This window comes from Podarcis filfolensis, assembly GCF_964270895.1.
Source record: "Podarcis filfolensis genome assembly, chromosome: Z".
Lineage (NCBI taxonomy): Eukaryota > Metazoa > Chordata > Lepidosauria > Squamata > Lacertidae > Podarcis > Podarcis filfolensis.
Window position 1 is genome coordinate 31321638 of NC_139617.1, and position 17248 is coordinate 31338885.

At 45.9% G+C, this 17248-nt stretch overlaps 2 protein-coding genes across 2 annotated transcripts in view; one reads left to right on the forward strand and one right to left on the reverse strand.

Moving 5' to 3' along the window:
- The window catches only part of EDA (ectodysplasin A), a 50979-nt gene extending 43740 nt beyond the window's left edge, over positions 1-7239 (forward strand). Inside the window, exons 4-8 of the mRNA XM_083596505.1 lie at positions 952-1113; positions 1828-1862; positions 2676-2727; positions 3432-3562; positions 5914-7239. Of these exons, the coding sequence (XP_083452631.1) occupies positions 952-1113; positions 1828-1862; positions 2676-2727; positions 3432-3562; positions 5914-6165 (632 nt within the window). The 3' untranslated portion in view covers positions 6166-7239. The remainder of the gene's footprint in view (positions 1-951; positions 1114-1827; positions 1863-2675; positions 2728-3431; positions 3563-5913) is intronic.
- A 2390-nt stretch (positions 7240-9629) lies between these two features.
- Positions 9630-16861, reverse strand: LOC310754464 (transforming growth factor beta activator LRRC33-like). The gene is made up of 3 exons (XM_083596393.1): positions 16653-16861; positions 11784-14855; positions 9630-10072 (listed from the first exon to the last, which is right to left on the reverse strand). The coding sequence occupies exons 1-2, from the start codon at positions 16755-16757 to the stop codon at positions 12951-12953; spliced, it is 2010 nt and encodes a 669-aa protein (XP_083452519.1). The 5' UTR covers positions 16758-16861; the 3' UTR covers positions 9630-10072; positions 11784-12950.
- Between the last annotated feature and the right edge of the window lie 387 nt (positions 16862-17248).

A 17248-nucleotide genomic window follows, 5' to 3' on the forward strand; every position in this document is an offset into this window, starting at 1 on the left:
ATCAACAGAAGTATAGTGTCCAGATCAAGGACCCAAAGCAATGGATTCCAGTTACAGGAAATGAGATTATGACTATAAATATCAGGAACAACTTCCTGACAGTAAGAGCTGTTCAGCAGTAGAATAAACTCCCACGAGAGGTAGTGGACTCTCCTTCATTGGAGGTTTTGAAGCAGAGGTTAGATGGCCATCTGCCAGGGATGATCTAGATGCCACTCCTGCATTGCAAGGGGTTGGACTAGATGACCCTCAGGGTCCTTCCAACTCCACAATTCTATGATTCTAAGATTCAAAGATTTTAAGAGGTGTGTAGGTGTGTCGAAAAATTTAGAAGGGGCTGATCATACTCCTTAGTGCACTAAACTGATGGATATTGCCCTGTTGGAAAAACTAACTAATAAGCTGAGAGTCCTCAGAGGCTAAAGAAAACAGATGATTTTGTACCTGTTTTATCAGTCTTCATCTTATTTGTAAGCAAGGAGGAACGTAACAAAAGTCCCTGCTTGGCCCACAAATGAATATGGCTGAAACAGTGACTCAGGGCATTTGAATTCTTGAATTCCTTTCCCTTAGCAAGATAGCGCCCATGTTTTGTAACGGTGCCTTCCTTAACCATTATGTCTAAGCTGTAAATAGTTCCAATCGCTACATTCCACGCATTCATGTACTTGTGGTTTATTTATTTTGGTTTTATATTATGTCTATTTTTATTCGGCAGTTCTCTATAATTGTATATGGACTATGTATATTGTCATTAGATGCTACTTGATTACATAGTATTTTGCAGAATCTCATATAACCTTTAAAAAAAAAAGGAAACAAAGAAAAAAACCTATGTTGACCAGAGTCTGCGGCAGGGGAGAGTAGTGGCCAATAAGTTCCAGTTTGTGTGTTGGAAGAAAAGTGGGTGCCCTATTCAGAAGCGAAAATTAACACGCAGTGTTTCCACAGGCAAAAAACATGGCCCCCCAGGACCGCCTGGCCCACATGGGCCTCCTGGCCCCCCCGGAATCCCAGGGATCCCTGGGATTCCTGGCACCGCCGTGATGGGACCTCCCGGCCCTCCAGGACCTCCTGGCCCCCAAGGCCCCCCTGGCCTGCAAGGCCCCACTGGTAAGTGCTGCTTGAGCAAAGGGTGACCATAAGAGCAAAACAGGCCTGTGTAGCCAGGGCAGGATTAACCCCATCCTTCCATCCATCAGCTGATACCACAAATGGGGGGAGATGGCCTCGCAGGCAAAACTGGAGCTTCTGGTGGGTCGATACTGGACATTTGGGCAAAGGGGAAATGCCAGTCATGGTGGTTCAAATGCTGAACCACCTGGCTATCCCTGGCTATAATATAATATAATATAAAATATATAATAATATAATATAATATAATATAATATAATATAATATAATATAATATAATATAATATAATATAATATAATATAATATAATATAATATAATATAATGGTAAAGGGACCCCTGACCATTAGGTCCAGTCGTGGCCAGCTCTAGGGTTGCGGTGCTCATCTCGCTTTATTGGCCGAGGGAGCTGGCGTACAGCTTCCGGGTCATGTGGCCAGCATGACTAAGCCACTTCTGGTGAACCAGAGCAGCGCACGGAAACGCAGTTTACCTTCCCACCGGAGCAGTACCAATTTATCTACTTGCACTTTGACATGCTTTCGAACTGCTCGGTTGGCAGGAGCAGGGACCGAGCAATGGGAGCTCACCCCGTTGCGGGGATTCGAACCGCTGACCTTCTGATCAGCAATTCCTAGGCCCTGTGGTTTAACCCACCGTGCTTCCCGATATTAATACACATTCTGTTTTGCAGGTGCCATGGATAAAGCAGGACCTAGAGATGTACAGGTGAGATATCTATCCTGAGGGAAGAACGGCAATGAATCCTCATCTAGAAAAACACTTTCCCTTCTTAACATGGAAAGCTAGTCTTTACTGAACAACAACAAAAAAGCCCTTCTTAGTTAAGCACAGGAGGCAATGATGGCCACTAACCTGGATAGCCGTAAAAGAGGATCAGACAAATTAGCGAAGGAGGAGAGAGTTATTGATGGACACTAGCCATGATGGCTGTGTTCTCTCTCCACAGTTGGAGGCAGCAGTACTTCTGAATGCTAGTTGTTGAAAACCACAGGAGGGGAGGGGGCTTTTATGCTTGAATTCTGTTTGCTGATTTCCCTTTAGGGCATCTTGTCGGCCACTATGAGAACAGGATGCTGAACTAGGTGGGCTGGGAGCCTGATCCAGCTAGGCTCTTCCAATGCTCTTATGGAACTTCCAAGTCAGAGGCAGTCTATCTCAATTTCTAGGCTCTTAAGGGTATTTGGCTGCTGCAAAAACAGCATACTAGACTAGGTAGGGCCCCACTGATCTGAAACAGCAGCCTCTCCTGAAGGTTACAAGCACACAGACTATTCCTGTAGCTAAAAATTGTTGAAGAGCAACTATGGTGGTACTCTTTGCCTATCTGAATCCCAAAGAACCTTTTCCTTGGTCACCCAGAACCTCTAATATAATCCTAGAGTTGCCAAGATGGAAGGGACCCAAAGAGTCGTCTAGTTCTCAAGTGCAGGAATCACAAGCAACACAGGAATCTTTGGCACAGCAGCTTTATGTGTGCCTAGCAAAAGTAATTTCAAGCGGTCCTCTTTTAATTTGCAGCCGGCTGTTGTTCACCTTCAAGGGCAGGGATCAGCGATTCAAGTCAAGAATGGTAAGAATCCTGAGGAACTGGACTTTGGAAACTGCACCCCTTCTTCCTTCTTTGGTTCCATATCTTCTAACAAGGTGGGTGTGGGGAGAAAAGGCCCATCCCACGTGGCCATAGCATCCTAGTATTGTAGAGTTGGAAGGGATCCCAGGGGTCATCTAGTTTCACCCCCTGCAAGGCAGGCCTCACAGCTGAAAAATCCCTTAAAAGCATCATGTGAATGATGGAATCATAGGGTTGGAAGGAACCATCAAGGGTCATCCAGTCCAACCCACTGCAAACGTAGGTATCCCAGCTAGAGAATCTCCAGACAGGTCATTAACCACCTTCTGCTTAAAAGCCTCCAATGAATCAGAATTGTAGAGTTGGAAGGGACCCACAGGGTCATCTAGTCCAACTCTCTGCAAGTTCAGGAGTCACAGCTCAAGAAAACCCGACAGATGGCCACCCAACCTGTTTAAAAACCTCCAACGAAGCATAGAATTGTGATGTTGGAAGGAGCCCCAAGGGTCTTCCAGTCCAACCCCCTGCAGTGCATCTAAAGTATTCCTAACAGGTGGCCCCCCGACCCCGGTTAAAAACCTCTTCCTTCCAAGCCCCCATCCGCTTGCCTGCCAAGCGGCTGTTGCCTGTGTTCACGTTGCTCTGGTATTTTGTCTCTCCTCATCCCAACGGGTACTGAGTGACTGCCATTTTCTCATACTGAGATCTTTCAGGGGGAGTCCTCAACGACTGGTCCCGCCTCGCCCTGAACCCCCGTGTCTTCAAGCTGCATGCCCGTAGCGGGGAGCTGGAGGTGCTGGTGGACGGCACCTACTTCGTCTATAGTCAGGTAGAAGTGAGTACGGTCTGAGTATGGTACCTCTGAAATGCAAACCGCCTGGGTCGTCCGGGGCGGGGGCGGCTTTGGAGCAAGCAGAATGTGTCTTTATTACTTACTTTTTAAATCTATTTCTATTCTACCTTTCCTCCAGGGGTCTCAAGGTGGCATGCATATATTTCCCCATTTTATCCTCACAACAACCCTGCAAAGGCAGGTTGGACTGAGAGTGACTGGCACCCAAGGTCTTACCCAGTGAACTTAATAGGCAATTGGGGGATATGAACCCTTTTCTCTCCTGGGTCCTAGTGCTCTTTACCCATGCAGCCAAAGGTGCTCACTCAGTGGTGACCTTGCGGGGCCAGTCTCAGCCTCACCTACCTCTCAGGGTTGTTGTGGGGGATTTAATAAAGAATACACCGTGTACGCCACTTTGATCTCCTTGGAGAAAAAGATGGGATATAAATTTGATAGATAAAGGAATGTTAACATCCTTTTAAAAAAAATTAAAATAATACTTTGTTGGCTTGTTAACAAAAAAGGTGCAAACATAACAAAAATAATTAATACAAGAATGGAACATTTTTGTTTTCTTAAAACAAGAATGGAACATTTTAAAGCATCACAGCCTGGAAGGACAGAAGTATCCAACGCAGCTCTGAAGGGATAGTAAAGTATCACTCATGCAAAGATCCAATTTACAAGTAATAAAGCTTTCTAAAACATAAAAAGTATTCTCCATCTCTGAGTTCCATCACTAGCAAGAATAAAGACTCTGTGTAGTCTTGGACGAGCCAGACATTTGCATAGACACTATGCAGTACGTTAGCTGTTGTTTCCTCATTACAGGGGGTGAATTAGATGACCCTGGGGAGTACAGTTCTTTTAATGGTCATTCAAGCTCTGCCCTTTAGATGCTTTTAGATTATGAAATACTTTTCAAAAAGGTTTTCCGCCAATTAACCAAATCCTTTTCCTCCCAGTCTGGGACATGTTGCTTCCATGCTGCTATCCCGCTGGAAAAGGCCTTCTGTTCCTATTCCCAAAATAGGGTGGCAGAGAGAGAATACCGTGACAGAAGGAGGTGCTTTGTTTTCAATCCAGTTGCTTGCGTACAAAGACAGGTCTCAAAGCATTGTAGCGTTGGAAGGAACCCCCAGAGGACATCTAGTCCAACCCCCTGCAGTGCAGGAATCACCAATGGCAATCCAACCTTTGTTTAAAAAACCTCCCACGAGGGAGAGCCCAGCACCTTCCAAGGTCATTTATTCCACTCTCGAACAGCTCTTACCTTCAGAAAGTTCTTCATAAGGTTTTGTCATTTGACTCCATTGGTTTGGGTCTTCTCCTCTGGAGCAGCAGGAAAAAAGCTGGCTCCACCTTCCAGGGATGTTGGAAGACGGCTATCAGGCATTACCCTCCAACATCTGCTAGGTTCTGCCTGTCATGTTCTTGCATCCTTAGAGTTTTAAAACAGTTGCTTCCCTTCTGCAAGCGGAAGTCAGATCAGACCCTCTTGCTTTTTTCTGAAAGGGGAGAGGTAGTGATGCTTGCCGAGGCGTTTTTTTAATGGCTGGCTTTCTAAAGGTTTTCGTGCTTTATCACAACGGTGCAAGACTCCCAGCCGTTCTTGCTCCTCTTGCCACGATGTAGGACAATACAAAGGAAATGATCAAGAGGGTGGGGCAACTCCCTTATGAGGAAAAGTTGCAGTGTTTGCAGCTTATTAGTTTGGAGAAACAGTGAGTAAGAGGCAACCATTATAGGGGTTTATAAATGATGCCTAGCATGGAGAAAGTGCAGGGAGAAAAGCTTTTCTCCCTATCTCGTAACACTGGAAACTCATGGACATCCAATGAATCTGAATGTTGGAAGGTTTTGAAGAGGTTTTTAAAAGTACCTTTTTGGCACAGTTTATAGTTAAACTGTGACATTCACACCCCACGGGAGGCAGTTGATGGCCACCAACTTGGCTTTAAAAGAGGATCAGGCAGATTCATACAAGCCATAATTGCTTGGCTATGCTGTTGCTGTGCTTCTGAACACCAGTTGCTGGAAACTGCAGAAGGGGCAGTATTGCTCTTGTGTTCTTGTCCTGCTTCCCACAAGGAAGTGTTCAGCCTCTATGAAAACAGGATGTTGGGCTAGATGAGCCATGGGCCTGATTCAGCAGGCTAAACTTACGTTCTTGTGAAATACTCTAGGGCTCCTCATTCGTTTGAACAAGGAATGTGCTGATTGAAGGTCACTTGGGCATTTCAGTTGCCCTTAGAAACAGAGGTAGAATTGTAGAGTTGGAAGGCACACCAGGGGTCATGTAGCCTGGCCCCCTTGCCTTCTTAAAATAATGCCCTTTCCCCCCTGTCTAGGTATATTATATCAACTTCACGGACTTTGCCAGCTACGAGGTGGTGGTGGACGAGAGGCCCTTCCTGCAGTGCACGCGGAGCCTCGAGACGGGCAAGACCAACTTCAACACCTGCTACACAGCCGGGGTTTGCCTCCTGAAAGCCCGGCAGAAAATCGCCGTGAAGATGGTCCACGCAGACATCTCCATCAACATGAGCAAGCACACCACCTTCTTTGGGGCCATACGGCTAGGAGATGCTCCAGCATCCTAGAGGAGACTTGGACAGGGAGAACGGACAAGGGATATTTATTCATTGGTGCGGCAGCAGGAAGGAAGGGCATAAAAAGAGGGTCCCCTCTGGGTTTTGCATTAGGAAAAAGGAGATCCCCTAGCATACACTAGGGAAAACTGAGGCTGGGGTGGGATCATATCACTCAGTTCTCTTTGACAAGCAGACATTGGATCTTAAAATGAGACTCCTGGATATAGAGCCATGCGATCCATGGCCCGTCTGTGCCAATTGCCGAAAGAATATTCAGGTGCCCTGTGCCCAGTAAGTTGTCCCTAAGTCAGTTCACTGCCCCCTAAGTCCATTCACTGCCCCCTTGAGTTGAGTTTAAGAGGGAATGCAGACCTTTGCAGGCTAAGCAGGCAGACTTGTGTCAGCATCACCAACCCTAAGCTGGGGGAACAAACAGAGAAGCCAGTACTTCAATAGGAGGTTGCTGAACACCTTTTTCATGTTCAGATGTAGTCAGATATTGAACAGGCTGCAATTGGTAAGGATCCCAGAAAAAAATTGGTGCTCGAGGACACTGCACATGGGTTTGATGCTTACCTTTTACCCAATTTGTGGGGAAATATTTTTAATTCTAACTCTGGTACTCAAAAGTTGTCGCCCACTCAGAAGGACCTCCACCATCCCAGCAAGTGACATTAAGAAACACTGCTGCCTCCAGATGTGGAGGTGGAACATAACCACAGTTGTTAGTAGCCGTTGATAGCCCCCTCCTGCTCTACAAATTTGTCCAGTCCTCTTGTAAATGCCATCCAAGTTGTTGGCCATCACTGCCTCCTGCGGGAGGGAATTCCATAGATTAATTAAAAATTGTTCCTCCCCTGCAATTTCCTCGGGTTTTGACCATGCTGGTAGAGTGGTGGTTCAGCTCCCCAATGCAGCTTAGGGTGGCCAGAAGGATCCACGGGCACAGGGGAAACGGCCAGGCGGTCATGTTCTCCACTGTATGGTCTGTATATAGAATATACATAATGTACATAGACAGGGATGTAAGTTTACGTGAATTGTCAATATTTTCCATTGCAAATAAAACTTTTTCCAACCTGATTTTGGATGCTTTGTTTGGAATGGTCAGGCCTTCAGTCGGAGTGTGGGGAAATCATAGAAACGTAGAGTTGGAAGGTATCTCATCCAGCCCACTACAATGCAGAAACCACTAGATTGTAGCAGTGGAAGTAACAGGTGACCATCCAAATCTCAGTTTAAAAACCTCCAATGAAGGAGAGTTCACCTCCTTTCGATGGAGTCCGTTCCACGGTCGAGCAGCGCTTACCATCAGAAAGTTCATCCTAAGGTTTTGTCTCCTTTGTTGTCACTTGAAGCCATTGGTTTATCTTCCATGTGACAGCCCTTTAGATGTTTGAACTCCCGGCAAGGCAAGAACCACAGTTCAATAATCATTGACAGGTGGCCATCCGTCATCTGCTGACAAACCTCCAGTGAGTCAAAGATCAGAATTGTAGGGTTGGATGTAACCCCCCAAATTCATTTAGTCTAACCCCACTGAGATGCAGGAATCCCAGCTAGAGAATCTGCCCATCACTTGTATGGAGTTAACGCTTCTATAATCCTAAAACCTTGAAACAGATGGCAGACCAGTGGGATCCATGCTGACTTGCCTTCACTGATCCCGTAGTAGAAAGGGCCAGTCCCCAAGATTCAGTCTAACACCCTGCAATGCAGGAACCACAGCTGAAGAAGCCCTGACAGATGGCTATCTGACCTATCTTTAAAAGCAGTTTTGAATCCATTGGTTTGGAGCCCACCCCCTGAGCTGCAGTGTAGATATCCTCCTTTCCAAGCATGACGTAAACCTGTGTCCCTTCCATGCACCACCTTGGTGTAAGATTCTTAATCTATGGTACAATTTGCAAATTTGTTGTCTGTGGCGACAGAATTTTCCTCACAGGCTTTCTGAGTCTCTTCAGTCCATCCTCACAACATTTTATTCTATTCCTCTTCATGAAATGAGTTTCAGGAAGCTTCTTGCCTGGCGGAAGAAGCATTTTTCAATGTAAAACTTTTCAGTCAGCTCATCAGGTTTGTAGAGCCATTGGATTCATTAGAATCATAGAACTGTGGATTTGGAACGAAGTCCCAAGGAACACTTAGTCTGCAATGCAGAAATCGCAACAAAAACCATCCCTGCATTATTTTTATTTATTTCCTAGACTGCTTTATGATTTTAAGCAAAATAATCTCTTGGTGGTTTGCAAGCTACATTCAAACATCCAATAAAATATTCCAAAATAAAACATCACAGAAAAAGATAAAATATACATTCAAAACTAAGAGGAAAATATAATCTTAGGTTAAAGGTTTCAAAATACAGTGGTACCTCGAGTTACAGATGCTTCAGGTTACAGACTCCGCTAACCCAGAAATAGTACCTCAGGTTAAGAACTTTGCTTCAGGATGAGAACAGAAAAAGTGCTCTAGCGGAGCGGCGGCAGCAGGAGGGCCCATTAGGTAAAGTGGTGCTTCAGGTTAAGAATGGACCGCCGGAACGAATTAAGTACTTAACCCGAGGTACCACTGTAGGACATAACACACAAAGGTCAAGTATAGAATGCACATTTAACACAGCAAAATTAACCAAAAAAAAGCAAACATTTCAAAGTAAAGCTGTTCTAAAGGGGGTCAAATGTAGAATATGTATTTAGAAGCATAATTAGCAGGAGAATATTGTCTTAGACATTGGAACATATACATATCTGCTGTTGTTGCTTCAGCTGCCAATTACAATTATTATTACATTTATTTATATCTTGCCTTTTTCCCAGACTGGGACTCAAGAGAAAATGGCACAGTTAAAATACAGAAAAATAAAAACACCTAAAAGATAATAAAAAGTAATTCAACTCAGAAGGGGTGCAGCTTACCCCACCACCACAACCTTCAGCTCTAGAAGAACATCTTTGGACTTTGGCCAGGCAGACAGAACTTCCACCAGTGGATACCTGCACTCTAGGATGGCACATCTGTTGATTGCATTTGTATCCCAGCATTTTCCTCCCAAGAATCCTTTGTTCTCTCCCTCCTCACTGAGAGCCAGGGCGGTGTAACGGTTAAAGAGTGTTGGACTATGACCTTGAAGAGACCAGGGTTCGAATCCCCACTCAGCCATAAAGCTCACCAGGTGACCTTTGGGATCATTCACTGACTCTGCCTAATCTACTAGACAGGGTTGTTGTGTGGAGTTCAAGTCCTTGCTCAGCCAAGAAACTCACTGGGAGACTGGGGGGGGGTCTGTCAATGCATCTGAACCTAACCTTCCTCACAGCATGTAATCCATCTTGAGCTTGAAAGAAAAGGTGAGATATGCATGTGATTTGTTGTTGTTGTTTAGTCGTGTCCGACTCTTCGTGACCCCATGGACCAGAGCACGCCAGGCACTTCTGTCTACCACTGCCTCCCGCAGTTTGGTCAGAATGCATGTGATAAATCCCCTCAATAGCAACAACCCTGTGAGATAAGATTATGCTGAGAGGCAGTGACTGGCCCTCAAGGACCCCAGGGAGCTTGGATCGTTTAGATGAGAGCCTGGGGGCCCATTGTATGTTCCTGAGGTCGGGAGGGGGTTGGGACTGGCCCAGACCATCCCGTTGGGCCACCCACAGTTTTGTTGCCCAAGGGCTACCAGTTTCCTCAGAGAGGAAACAATGGTCTGCTCAATCTGGGTGGGCTGAGGGATGCCAAAGGCCTAAAGATCATGAGAAGAGCCTGATGGATCAAGCCACTGGCCTGCTGAGTCCAGCATCCTTTCCTCACAGTGGCCAACTAGATGCTGAAATGGGAAACCCGCAAGCAAGCCCTGAGAGCAAGAGCACACACACACCACCCGCAGTTTCCAGAAACTGGTATTCAGAAGCATGAATACCTTGGACTTCCGGGTTGGCGCCATCGCCGAATGGCGGACTCCCTCCGAGCTCCGGAGGGAGCCGGCTCGGCAGGGGCTGGGTTTTACCGCACCGGCGATGCGGGGACCCTTAGAAACCACGGCCACGGGGGCCGTGGACTTGGAGACTCGGCTAGCACCGCTAGCGCCCTCCCGACTCGTGAAGGAGCCTTTTTAAAGGCTACGGATCGGGTGCCGGGGAGAAGCGTGGTGCTTTGAGTCCTCTGCCACCCCTGCCGAGCGAAGCCGCATGCCATCCGGCGGAGAGCGCTGACTTCTTCCATTGAGAATTTGGACTTTTAACAACAACCCGTGAGTAAATTGGAAATCGGGTTTAAAAGAAGAAAAATTTTTTGGATTTGAGACGAGCGGGGGGGGATCTAAAAAGGAAGTCAGTCCCCCTCCCTATTGTAGACATTTTAAAACAAGGATTGGGAAGCCAAGGCCCAAAAAGAACGGTATCTTTGCTAAAATCAAGAATTCCATGATGGGAAAGTACAAGAATTGTGCTGGAGGAAGAATTGAAGGAGAAGGAAAATGCACCCCCCTCCCTGGGAACCGGGGCGATTGAGGAGTGAGCCTGGTGAAAAGAGCCGGTGATTTTGACAGCTGTCAAAGTAGCTGTCAAAGTCGGAATTTTAAAGAGGATTTTATTACAAGGACCTTGCTGGTCAAATTTGTTACAACTTGATATAATTTGTTAAGACTTGAATACAAAATGGCGAAAATACGGAGAACAATCGGATTTTTGGAAACAAAGTTACAACAACCCCCCTAGAGGAGCTTCGGGACATTACAAAGATGGGCGTAAGCCGGGAAAAATACAACACTTCGGAATTTCACAGAACTGGTTATCTCCTGGGAAAGCTGCAAAACTGAAACTGAATCTCGTCTACAGGGTGTTTAGACTAAAAGGAGACAACAGAATACTTTACTGAAGAAGGAAGGGACTGAACGCAAGTTTTTGTTCCTGAATAACAACAACCCATGTAGAGTTACTAAACTTCTGAATAAGAAAGTTTTAGCAGCGGAACAAGAGGAAGCTGGACTATAACCTTGAAAGAACAATGGGGGGAATTTTATAATTTGACATTTTTAAAGATTTAGGAATTAATTTTTAAAAAGTAATCCTAAAAATGGGAAATAATTCTGCAAGGAGTTGGGGGAAAAATGGGATTGATGGACTTAAGACTTCCAGGCTGGAAACATAGATTGGAGGATAAGGGAAATTAAACCGGGGAAGGGGAGGGAGAATTAGAATCCAAAGGCTTGCAACTATTTTCTGAATTGGTTTTCTTTTTTCTAATATATTTCTTATTTTTTTTATATACTTTTATTCTGTGTGCTTTTACTTTAATGGGAAAAAAGGGGGACATTGTGGAAAGAAAAGGGGGCGGGCTATGGGGAGAGATCTTTTGCTTTTTTTTATCAAGGGTGTTGCATAAGGTTTGTATAAATTTAAATTTGAACAATGGGGTATATAAATTGTGCTTTAAATCAGAAACAGAACTTGTGGAAACAACAATATGAAAGGGGAATACGGTAGGGGTGGGGGAAGGGGGGAGTCCCAGAAAGTGGATGTTTGAAAATAAGGTTCTGAATGTATCTTCATAATTTCTTTTCTTCTCTTTCTGTATTTTGGAAACTTCAATAAATATTATTTAAAAAAAAAAAAAAACAGAAGCATGAATACCTTCAACTGTGGAGGCAGAACATAGCCATCATGGCTTGTAGCCATCAATAACTGTCTCTTCCTTCATGAATGTGTCCAATCCTGTTTTAAAGCCGTCCAAGTTGGTGGCTCTTACTACCTCCTGTGGGAAAGATTTCCATAGATTTGCTAAGAAGTGCTTTATTTTACCTGCCTTGGATCTTCCTACAGTTAGCTCCTCCCAGGGAGTAAGTGTACATTTCTTTACTTGCCTCAAAACAGAATAAAACGGGGTGGTGGCATGACTTGGGCCAAGGTCTGACTGGGTGGCCATCTGGCCTCCTTCCTCTCTGCTGCTGCTACGTTGGGTCCAGTGGTGGGCAAAGATGGGATGCCAAAGCTAGGAAGGACCGCCCCCTCCCTCCGCCTTGAAGTCCTTTCTAAACAGGGCTCCATTGGACTTCCCTGAGCATTGTTCCCTTTCCTCCTTCTTTATTGGAGCACCCAGGATTCTGCTTCTCTTTGCTATGCAGGAAACACCCTCTGAGAACCTGCACTACAACTTCCTCTCTAGCTCCTATCTAGAAGCTACATAAACAGTGCTATAAATAGAGGCAGCCAGCAGCCTTTCCCTGGAGTTGCGGGAGCAGAGGAAAGGTTTGGGATCCCCCACTCTCACCATGCCAACAACAGAACTGCAAACTCAGGGATGTTTGCAGAAGGCTATTGCTGATGGATAATGCATAAAGAGATGTAAGGAACCCACAAGAGGCATTTTTAGTCCAATCCCCTGTAATGCAGGAGTTGCAAATAAGGAGAGGGAGGAGATTGTCCCAGTGTGCATCACTTCACACTTACCTGCCTCAATTCAGATTTGCCTTTTCCCTCCTTTTCTTTTATCCCCTCTTACCAGAAACCTTCTCTACCTCACAGCTCATTACATCTTACCCAGGTATTTTATGGCTGAAATGTACCATCCTTGGCTACTTTGAAATTATGGCCATGAGCATATTTGATATTCTGTAAATGTTTTCAGAAGCATGAAATGTTTTTAATTTAATTTTAATTTTTAATTTAATAAAAATAATTTTGCTGCTTGCAAAGATGTAAAGTTGGTTGTGTAATAAACAGCAACTGCTCACTCCAGAGGGGAAAGCAGAGGCAGAAATCCTACAGGCCATTTACAAGGGCAGGATGAATATTTAAAGATTATAAAATTGTAGAGTCGGCTTCCTTGCTTGGAGATGGAGCAGGCTCCACTTTGTTTCTTAGGGAGCCCAGGCAGAGTAGCATGCAGGTCTTAGCCCTTTTCAGGAACCAGCGCACACTGGCGCAGAGGAGGCCCACAGTGCATACCAAAAATGCAGTTACAGCCAGATAGACCTTGTATGCATTGCGAGGGCAAAGCTGCCCAGCCTGTTCACCACTGATTTGAGTTGTGAAGCTTTCCTCCCCATTGCGGTAATAACACAGCGTCTCACCCAAGTCCAGCACGGAAGTGCCCAGGATTTGCAGCCACTTTCGCTCGCAGCAGCTGAAGGGGTTTCCAGCCACAGACAAAGCCCGGAGGCTCCTTCTTAGCTGCTTTGCTGCGGCTTCTTCTATGCTCTCCAGCTGGTTTCCTTGGATGTCCAGCTTCTCCAGCGGGGAGCAAAGCAAGCTGGGAGGGATGGCACTCAGGTCATTCCCTGACATGTCCAGGATGCTCAGGGACACCAGGCAAGGGAAATTCAGGCTGGCAGTCTTCATTCGGTTCCCTCTCAAAGAGAGCTCCTGCAAAGATGCTTCCAGACCCTCCAAAGCATAACTGGGCAGGACCAGGCCCTGGTTCTCTGACAGATCCAGGGAGGCCAAGGGCGTTCGGTGGAACAGGCATCCATGCACCAGCCCGAGGTTGTTCCCGCGTAAGCTGAGGTGCCTGAGCTGTGGAAGGCAGTGGAAGGCAGTACAGTCCTCTGTTTTGGCATGGAGGCACTCTCCCTTGCAGGAGTTCCTTGCTCGACAGAGCTGGATGCGGTTGAGGCCAAGGTCCATCACCTCCAGGTCAGGAAGCAGGTCGAAAAAATGTGGCGGCAAGTGGCTGATGGAGTTCCCTTGGAGGTCCAGCATCCGTACAGACAGTGAGGTTTGTTTTTGCCATGCCCTGTCGGCAATGGGACCTGGTGAACTGTGATTCGTGGGCAGCTCCACAGCAATGTCACTGAGGCAATTCCTCGCCAGGCTTAGAGTCCGAAGGGAAGCCAAACCACGAAGAAGCGCAACTGGGAATGATCCCAGGCGGTTGCTGCTGAGATTCAGGTCCATCAGTTTTGCAAAGCTCTGAGAGACATTCTGAGGCGTGACGTTCTGGCTCTTGTTAGCCCCTGTGGTGATGGCGTTGTGGGAGAGGTTGAGGTACCGAAGCCGGTTCCTCCTGGGGAGCAGCGGGAGGGCATTCAGCCGGTTGTGGCTCAGGTCCAAGACATGGAGGTGGCAGGAGGCCTCTTCTCCTGCCCCGTCAAAGGATTCCAGTGCATTGTAACTAAGGTTCAGGACTCGCAGCTGGGCTAGGCCAAAGCCTGTGATGCAGTGGAGGGAATTCATGGACAAGTCGAGGACCTCCAGGGCCCTGAGCTGGGACAAGGCCCCTTCCTCAATCTCAACAAGGGAGTTGCGCCTCAAGTGCAGTTCCCTCAGCCTGGGCACCCCCTGGAAGATGCCGTTTGCCAGACAGGTCAAGTGGTTCTCCGACAGGTCTAGCCACTCCAGAGCTGGGAGGTGGTGGATGTATGAGGCCACCATCTGGTTGTCTAAACCGTTGGCTGAGACATCAAGGGCTGCCAGGCTCACCAGTGACAGGAAGGCGTCTCTATTGGAGAAATGGTCTCGGTGGAGTTGGTTCCCGGCCAGAATCAGGGAGCGAAGGCGGGCGAGGTGCCTCAGGGCTCCCCCGGACAGTGAGCGCAGATGGTTGTATGACAGGTCCAGCTGCTCCAGCTGCTCCAAAGCAGATGTGTCATGGTCTGTCAGGTTTGAGATGGCGTTGTGGGAGAGGTCAATCCGCTTGATTTCATAGCTGAGTCCTTGTGGAAACGTGGTCAAGCCTCTGCCTCTGCAAGAGACAGAAATCCGGGTCTGGAGAGAGGAGTAAGAAGAAGGAAGTCAGACAAACATGAGAACATAAGAATAGCCCTGCTAGATCAGGCCAGTGATCCATCTAGTCCAGCATCCTGTTTTCACAGTGGTCAAATACCTCTGGACCTGGAAGTTCTAGAAGAGCGTCAGAAGAGTCTTCTGAATCAGGCCAACGGTCCAACTAGTGCACCATCCTGTAGTTACAAGGACCAATCAGATGTCGCAAAGGCAAACCAGTAAGCAGAACCCAAGCACAAGAGTTCTCTCATTCATTCATTCATTCATTCATTTCATTTTTATGCCCCTTTTCCACCCCCCAAAAAATCAAACTCAAAGTGACTTATAACAAAACTAATAGGAAAGTGCTTCAAAATCAAACAGTGCAAAGAGCATTTTCATAATAACTTAGCAAAACCATACAATAACAAATATAATAACACATAAAAAGCAACATTTCAGTCTTCTCCCTTCCTCTGGTTTCCAGCAACTGATGTTCAGAAGCACTGACGCCTCTGATTGTAGAAGCAGAGCATAGCCATCAGGGCTAGCAGCCATTTTTATAAGAATTCTAAGGTCTCGAATATGGAATAAATGTTCATAAATGCACAAGGTAAACACACATACATAAGTATATAAACTACATGTCTGTAATAGTACAGGAGAGCAATCCTTGAAGCCATTTGGACTCTCCCAAAGGGACCTCAAATATTTCTCTGTAGTAGGAGGATGGGGAAAACTTACCAATTGTCTTTTCACTTGCAAATCCCATTAACAAAACTGTCTGGAATCTAGGGGGTTTACCCCCTTCCTGCAAATCCAGTCTGGCAAGTTTCTGTTAAGCTGAGCAAACTGTCAATAGGTGTAAACTAGTAAATAAGAGATTTAGGAACTAATCTATTTACCATTTCAAAGGAATGGCCCTGCTACTTGGACAATGTAATTCCCACTGCAGATAAATATTTGAGGTCCCTTTGGGAGAGTCAAAATGGCTTCTTTTAATCAAATTCATAGTTTTAATACAAAAGAACATAAAAACGCAAACTCTGAGACCCTTAACACAATTTATAAATTTATTAAACACAATGGGTGGGGGAAGATTAGTTTCTAAATTGTATTCCATATTCCTTAATTTAACTTACGGATCTATGGAACCCCGTAAAAAGATACGGGAGCTGGATATTGGCACAAAAATTATTCCCTGAGGATTGGAATAAAATTTGGGAACTGCCAAAAATCTGTTTCCAGCTTTCTTAGGGAAAGTTCAATGAAATTGATTCACAGATGGCATCATACCCCTTTGTAAATGTAAAAAAAATAATGGTGTTTTTTGGGGGGGGGGTTGTTTTTGTTTTAAATTATTCTTTATTGAGTTTCATTATTTATACAATTAATCCATACATTTTTCAAAATATGTTTTCTTCCATATCAGCTAATTGTCAGACGGGTTGCAATAAACTCAGTACATATTGATGGCAAAATCTAATTTGGTACAATATTTTTGGAATTTAATTTTGACAGAGGTGAAAGCTCACCCTTGAGAGGGCTGTGTGTCCAATAGATTAGAGCAAGCCTAGGGAACCTGTGACTACAAATCCCATCAGTCTTGACCATTGGCCATGCTGGCTGTAGTCCAAGGACATCTGGAGGGCCATAGATGTCCCCAGCCCTGGATTAGAATCTCTTGACAGATTCTAATATATACAGACCCAACCTCTGTATAAAAAAACTCCAATGAGTGGTTGGACTGGATGACTGTCCCCTTCCAACTCTACAATTCTATGATTCTAGGTGCCTTACCTTCCAGCAGGGCAGAAGTTTGGGGGTCTCTTTTTGGCGAGGCCATGCTCTCAGAAGAACAGGCAGCAGCACCCAAAACAGGAGGTGTACCTGGAGGAAGCCCATTGCAGCCTCTAAAAGCCACCCTGCAGTGCCTCTTCCACTGTCCCAAAGGAAGGAGGTTTGGTGTATAAATAGACCTGGGTGTCTGCAGGAAGATGATAAGGGTTGTGCATTTCTCAGGACCACAGAAGCCACAGACCAGGCACTGGGAGGCTTAATGGGGAGCAGGGGAAGAGTCCAGAAGGGAAAGCAAAACCAAGGAGGAACCTCAGAGGACCTGGGAGAGCCTCTTAGCCCCAAAGGGAAATCGGCTATTTGAGGGAAGGGAGCCCAAGGGATTTCTCAGGTAATCCCCCAGCTGGAAAACCCACTGGCTTCCAGGGGGGATTTTGCATCACTGGTAGAGCACCTAGAAGCACACAGAGGGATGGGAGTTTCTACCGATCCCAAAATCCAGCTTTTCTTTACATGTTGAGGCTCAGATGATTCCCTCAGGGCTGAATGTCCATCTGTGAAAATCATAGGATTTTAGGGTTGGAAGGAAGCTCTGAGGG